We start from the raw sequence: 6,196 nt of genomic DNA, 5'->3' as shown, positions 1-6,196 counted from the left end.
AACTGTTACCAGTTATAAACACACAGCTCTTTTACAATAAGAATTTTCAATTTTAAGACCTTTTACAGAATAAGACTTTGAAGTCAGTGTTTTTCAAACTGAGGTATCCTTTGGGTCCATGAAAAACTGTTTCTTTGAAAACATATTAATGTTTGAAAAATAGTTTTAGGATACCGCATGGGATTTAGAGTAATGTTACCCAATCAGTGTTTTAAGGACTTAATATGCCTATTTGGCAAAAAGGTTATTACATTTATAAATTCTGGGAAATCAGATTCAGCATACTGATATAAATTTGCAGCAGTGAACTTTAGTGTACAAAAAAAAGTCATGTTTTAAAAATCAACCTAATTGGGGCTTCCCTGGTGGTGTAGTAGATAAGGATCTGCCTGCCAATGCAGGGGACACAGGTTTGATCCCTGGTCAGGGAAGATCCCACATGCCGTGGAGCAACTAAGCCCATGCACCACAACTACCGAGCCTGTGCTCTAGAGCCCGCGAGCCACAACTACTAAAGCCCGTGTGCCTAGAGCCCATGCTCTACAAGAGAAGCCACCGCAATGAGAAGCCCACGCACTGCAACGAAGAGTAGCCCCCGCTCTCCGCAACTACAGAAAGCCCACACGCAGCAACGAAAACCCAACGCAGCCATAAATAAATAAATAAATAAAATCAACCCAACTGAATCAGAATCTTGAAACAGAATCTCTATTTCATAGGACTGGCAGGTAAGATTTCCTATCTTTGGTCCATACTGATGACTAGTGTCAAAGCCCCACAGTCTCCTGAAGTCCAGGGCTCCTCTGCTTCCACGCTGTTTTGGGGAAATGAATGTGTAGCCTGCGGACGACACTTTCCTACGTGCACAACTCAGCTACCTCCCGGTGAGGTCATCTCTCCCTGAGGCAGTATTACCGACCAGCAGCAGTTTCCCAAGACTCCTGGGAGCCACCCTGTGCCTGTCCTCAACCATCCTGTCCTCTCCTCACTCTCAGGCAATCTACTCTCCCTTGGGTCCACTATTACAAATAGGAGGCATGCAGTCCAACTTTTTACTTAAGCTATTATTAACAAGGTGATACAGATGTGGTTAAATAATTTGTCTTACTTTTTTAATAGGTTGCATCTGGCACAAGTATTTTAAAAATTTGTGTCCTGGGGAAAGAGTCAGATGCCTTTAAAGTCAGACCAAAGTAAATTGATTCTGTAAGTTCACTGATAAGTAGTAAGTCAGTGGAAATTACTTTGTTTCCTCAGCCTCAAAGATGATATTCTGTTATTTGAAAAAAAAATCCTTACTAGAGAAACACATTCCTCTTATGCAGCAAGAAAGTAACAACAGAAGGGAAAAGAAGTGAGAAGAGAAGGTTATTAAAAAATCCTCTGGGAATTACTTCCAATTATTAGTCAAGCAAAGAGTAAAGGATTATTTATTTATTGAGCACTTACTATGTGTCACACAGTAGACGCTGAGAAAGCATCCCGCTGCCTTTATAAAGTCAATGACAAAGACCAATTGCTAAGAGCATGAGCAGCAGGGTTATTAACTCAGAACTAAATGAGCAGGCAAAGACAGGTATCAGATGGAATGGGAATCTTTCACTTAAGAAGCAATCACTCGAAAGCAATCAGAACTGGGAATGTTCCCCAAAGAGGTTCTAATGCCATTCTGACCCAATCTCCTGTTAGTATCATCTCAAGGATGTGGGTGGAATTTAAAATTTAAGGAGTCAGTTGGCTGACAAGCTTACATGTGCTTATATTTTCTTAAATTTTGCTTTGGAATTATTTTTATAAATACAATATTCTTAATCATGCTTATATGCTTTAACATTTTTATTTCAATAAGACATAGCAGTAGAAAAGTAAGCTATAATCTTGAGCTCCTATTTACCATGCATATCTGCCTTGCTTTTTGGACAAGGCCAAATAATCCCTCCACCTATGCAGCTTATCTGAATCATAGTCAACATGATTACATCAAAAACCAATCCTTGGGGCTTCCCTGGTGGCGCAGTGGTTGAGAGTCCGTCTGCCGATGCAGGGGACACGGGTTCGTGCCCTGGTCTGGGAGGATCCCACATGCCGCGGAGAGGCTGGGCCCGTGAGCCATGGCCGCTGAGCCTGCGCGTCCGGAGCCTGTGCTCTGCAACGGGAGAGGCCACAACAGTGAGAGGCCCGCATACCGCAAAAAAAAAAAACCAAAAAAAACCAATCCTTTACTTAATATGAAAGTATGTACCTACCCAGCTGTCTTGAAAAGCATAAACTTATAAAATGACAGCAAATTCTGTAAGACATTTAAGCAATTACCTTGGAAATTTAACCAGCATAAACTACTAAACTGGGCATCTCTGAACAAAACTGCGTGTGACGTTTTGTCCTCTGCTTTAAAAAGACAAAGAAAACAAAAAGAACATGCAAAAAAGGTAGAATAATGATGTATTCTTTTATGACATTAACAACTGTAATTATAAACTAAAAACTTGTGCAGATGTGGAATTCTATAAAAGGTGTGACAACACAGGCCTATACCTCCACATTTTCTCCACTGGACAGATGCATGAATGGCTGCGGTAACATCACTGTATTCAACTTTAAAGTATTAGTCCATGTCTGCACTTATTTGTGTGTTCCAAAGTGTACCAACTACATAACTTGTTTTCAAAGGTGATGGTTTCTGTCCTAATCAAGTAAGTGTTTTTCTTCAAGTAAATGTTTTTCTTCAAGTAAATTTGGTCACACAGTATTTAGAAGCCTGAATTTAAAATATGCATGCAGTATTTAGCTAGCCAAATTAATTTTTAAAAATTTTAGTTCTATGAAAGGAAAATATAAGCAAAGGACACCAAACTATTTTAATTGCCAACATCTAGGGAGATTTCACATGAACATTTCAGACTTACCGTCTTCCTTCTGTGGTGACAATTAGTTGGAGCTGAGTAGTGATGTCCGCCTTACCTAGGGAATGAGGTCTCTCCCCATCTCTCTCTCAGGTCTCCATGGCCCTGAGATCAAGTCAGTGGCTATTTAGTAAGGGGCTCTGTGCTGCTCCGCTTTTCTTAGAGAGGAGCTGAGAAAACCCACCAATGTGGGAAAACAGCACAGACAAAAGGGAGAAAGTAAATGAGTGTAAGTAAATATTCCCACATTAAGTATGCAAATATGTCTAAAAAAGAATTATTCCACTATAAAACAAACTCATGGCTTGCTTCACTGATTTATATTACATGCTTAGTTCCTATATGTGTTTTACATCATTGACTTTGATTTCAATTTTTTAGAAGTATTTTTGGAAAAAACCTACCTTATCTGATTTCACTGTTTATTAGCACCTCCAGTTAGAGGCAAGAACTGTAACGCATACTTAAACTGATCATTTTGACATTTTGCCCAATTCTAGGAAAAGGGCTTACTGTAAATGAACATCTAGATTAAATGACGTAGTATTTTCTCTGTGCATTGTAGCTAGTAATGTTTTTATTTGAGTAATTGACTGGGGACTCTGAGAGCAGAAACAATGTTAACTTTTTCAGAAATGGAGTCTTCAATGGGCTCAATTTGCTGGATTAATGTTCTAACACTCTGGTGAGTCCCAGATTTATAGCTTCAAAACTGATGGCATATACTTGAGACCCAAGCTGGACAATTCAGTCCCTATCACTAAACATCAAAGACAGGATAATGCTAAAAGTCCTACATGGACTCCAAGATTCAGGATTCTTCTAAGAATGGCCTTTCTTATAAGGAAAGTCTTATGTTTTTAATAGCTCACAAAAATATGAAACACTTTCCGATCAAGGACTACTATTCAGAATGAATCCCAACTGGGCCATCATTTTGTCAAGTTAATAAAAATTATATTAAATCGGTAAATCTGTAACTATACTTCAAAGACCAAATCTTATGTTCTCAAATTCAGGATGAAAATAGTACAGGTTTTAAAATAAGCTGCTGTAACTAATCAGAACATTGTAATTTAGCAATGGGTAGAAAGTATTTTAAGAGACATGAAAAAGAATCATTCCTACTAACAGTCATGACACACGACTCTCAGCTATCAACAGCACACTCAAACTCACAAGCATCCTACCATTATGACTCCGTCAACTTAAAATGGAACTATGGCATAACGCTTACTCAGTTTTCGAATAAGAGAGACATGTACTGACAGTTTAAGTTTCCACGTTTATGAGCTAAGCACTCATAGGTGGCTCTTCTACTTACCAAAGTATCAGCAGTATACCGCTGGTACAATACTGATCCACTCCAACTCTGGATATGTGACCTGCCTGCCAAGTCAGACTTGATCCTGTTCCCCAGCTTGACACCTCTTGCACTGTGCTGTCTCAATCCACACTCAGACTGACATCTCTACAATTCCTTGGTCTAAACTGCTGCAGCAGTGTTTGGGTATGATATTCCCCACCACGAACTCTATCCTAACTGACATCATCAACCTGCTCCCCTTTTCTATTCTACACATTGAGGACAAGTCAAAAAGTACTTTGGGCCTCCTTATCTCCATCCTCTGAAAGGAGACAGGTAACAGGGAAAACTGTTGCCAATGAAAATAAACATCAACATTTGGCTTAGAATACCTAGAACTGTAATTATGTATAATACTAGGAATGCTGATCTTAAAATTTTTAAACTAAAAAAGTTTAGGATTATTACAGAGTTACTGGTTTCAATCCTCCATAAGGAATTAGTAAATAAAGCAACTAAAAATCATTTTTGGTGATCCCTAGATGATTCTGTGACATATAAAAATGATCAATATAAATAGATGACCAAAAGTCAGAAGAGGTCAGAGTAACTGAGTTTTCATTGGAAACCTTTCCTCAATGAATGAAGATCTATTGTAAAACTGATACCCCAACCTTTACTGAAAGTGAAGCATAGCAAAACTAGTAGGTCAATTCCATCCCGTTATAAAAATGCCCATTACATTGTCAAAGGGAAATTCTTGGCCTTGCTTTTTTTCCCCTAACACCTACTCTTTTCTTACTTACTCTATTCTAAATATGGTGGGCTGTGGCTCCTTTTAACTTTCAATCTACAAAAAAGCCATTCATAACTCTCTGTAAGATGACATTATGATACAGATCTCACAGATGACTAGACTAGCTAAGCACCAGAAATGCTGCGTCCCTTGGCTAAGCCCAGGGCATGGACCAGACTACAGTCCTGTTTAAAGAAGAGAGTCACTCCCTAGCTGATATTTCTAAGGACCTACACTGGGCAACTGGAGCATCACTTTTTTTTTTTTTTTTTTTAATACAGCAGGTTCTTATTAGTCATCCATTTTATACACATCACTGTATACATGTCAATCCCAATCGCCCAATTCATCACACCACCACCACCACCAGCACCACCACCCCCGCTTTCCCCCCCTTGGTGTCCACACGTTTGCTCTCTACATCTCTCAATTTCTGCCCTGAAAACCGGTTCATCTGTACCATTTTTCTAGGTTCCACATATGTGCGTTAATATATGTTTTTCTCTTTCTGACTTAATTCACTCTGTATGACAGTCTCTAGATACATCCATGTCTCAAATGACCCAATTTCGTTCCTTTTTACGGCTGAGTAATATTCTATCCCATATATGAACGACGTTTTCTTTATCCATTTGTCTGTCGATGGGCATTTAGGTTGCTTCCATGACCTGGCTATTGTAAATAGTGCTGCAATGAACATTGGGGTGCGTGTGTCTGTTTGAATTGTGGTTTTCTCTGGGTATATGCCCAGTAGTGGGATTGCTGGATTGTATGGGAATTCTACTTTTAGTTTTTTAAGGAACATCCATACTGTTCTAGATAGTGGCTGTATCAGTTTACATTCCCACCAACAGTACAAGAGGGTTCCCTTTGCTCCACACCCTCTCCAGCATTTGTTGTTTGTAGATTTTCTGATGATGAGCATTCTAACTCATGTGAGGTGATCTCATTGTAGTTTCTGTTTGCATTTCTTTAATAATTAGTGATGTTGTGCAGCTTGTCATGTGCTTTTTGGCCATCTGTATGACTTCTTTGGAGAAATGTCTATTTAGGTCTTCGGCCCATTTTTGTTTTTTGTTTTTGTGGTAGGCGGGCCTCTCACTGTTGTGGCCTCTCCCCTTGCGGAGCACAGGCTCCGGACGCGCAGGCTCAGCGGCCATGGCTCACGGGCCCAGCCGCTCCGCGGCATGT

At 39.6% G+C, this 6,196-nt stretch overlaps 1 protein-coding gene across 2 annotated transcripts in view; it reads right to left on the bottom strand.

Annotated features, from left to right (window-relative positions):
* Positions 1–2,229: 2,229 nt before the first annotated feature.
* METTL14 (methyltransferase 14, N6-adenosine-methyltransferase subunit) overlaps positions 2,230–6,196 on the bottom strand; it is a 43,693-nt gene continuing 39,726 nt past the window's right edge. Inside the window, exon 12 of one of the 2 annotated variants that reach the window (XR_009533041.1) lies at positions 2,230–3,073. Coding sequence is in view for 1 of the 2 variants with exons in the window: in XM_060105340.1 (XP_059961323.1) it covers positions 3,063–3,073 (11 nt within the window). In the remaining variant the exon portion in view is untranslated. The remainder of the gene's footprint in view (positions 3,074–6,196) is intronic. The other variant, XM_060105340.1, reaches the window with a different exon arrangement.

Source organism: Mesoplodon densirostris, chromosome 1 (assembly GCF_025265405.1).
Source record: "Mesoplodon densirostris isolate mMesDen1 chromosome 1, mMesDen1 primary haplotype, whole genome shotgun sequence".
Classification (NCBI taxonomy): domain Eukaryota; kingdom Metazoa; phylum Chordata; class Mammalia; order Artiodactyla; family Ziphiidae; genus Mesoplodon; species Mesoplodon densirostris.
The sequence above is the reverse complement of the archived record's forward strand: the minus strand, read 5'-3'. Positions and strand labels throughout refer to the sequence as shown.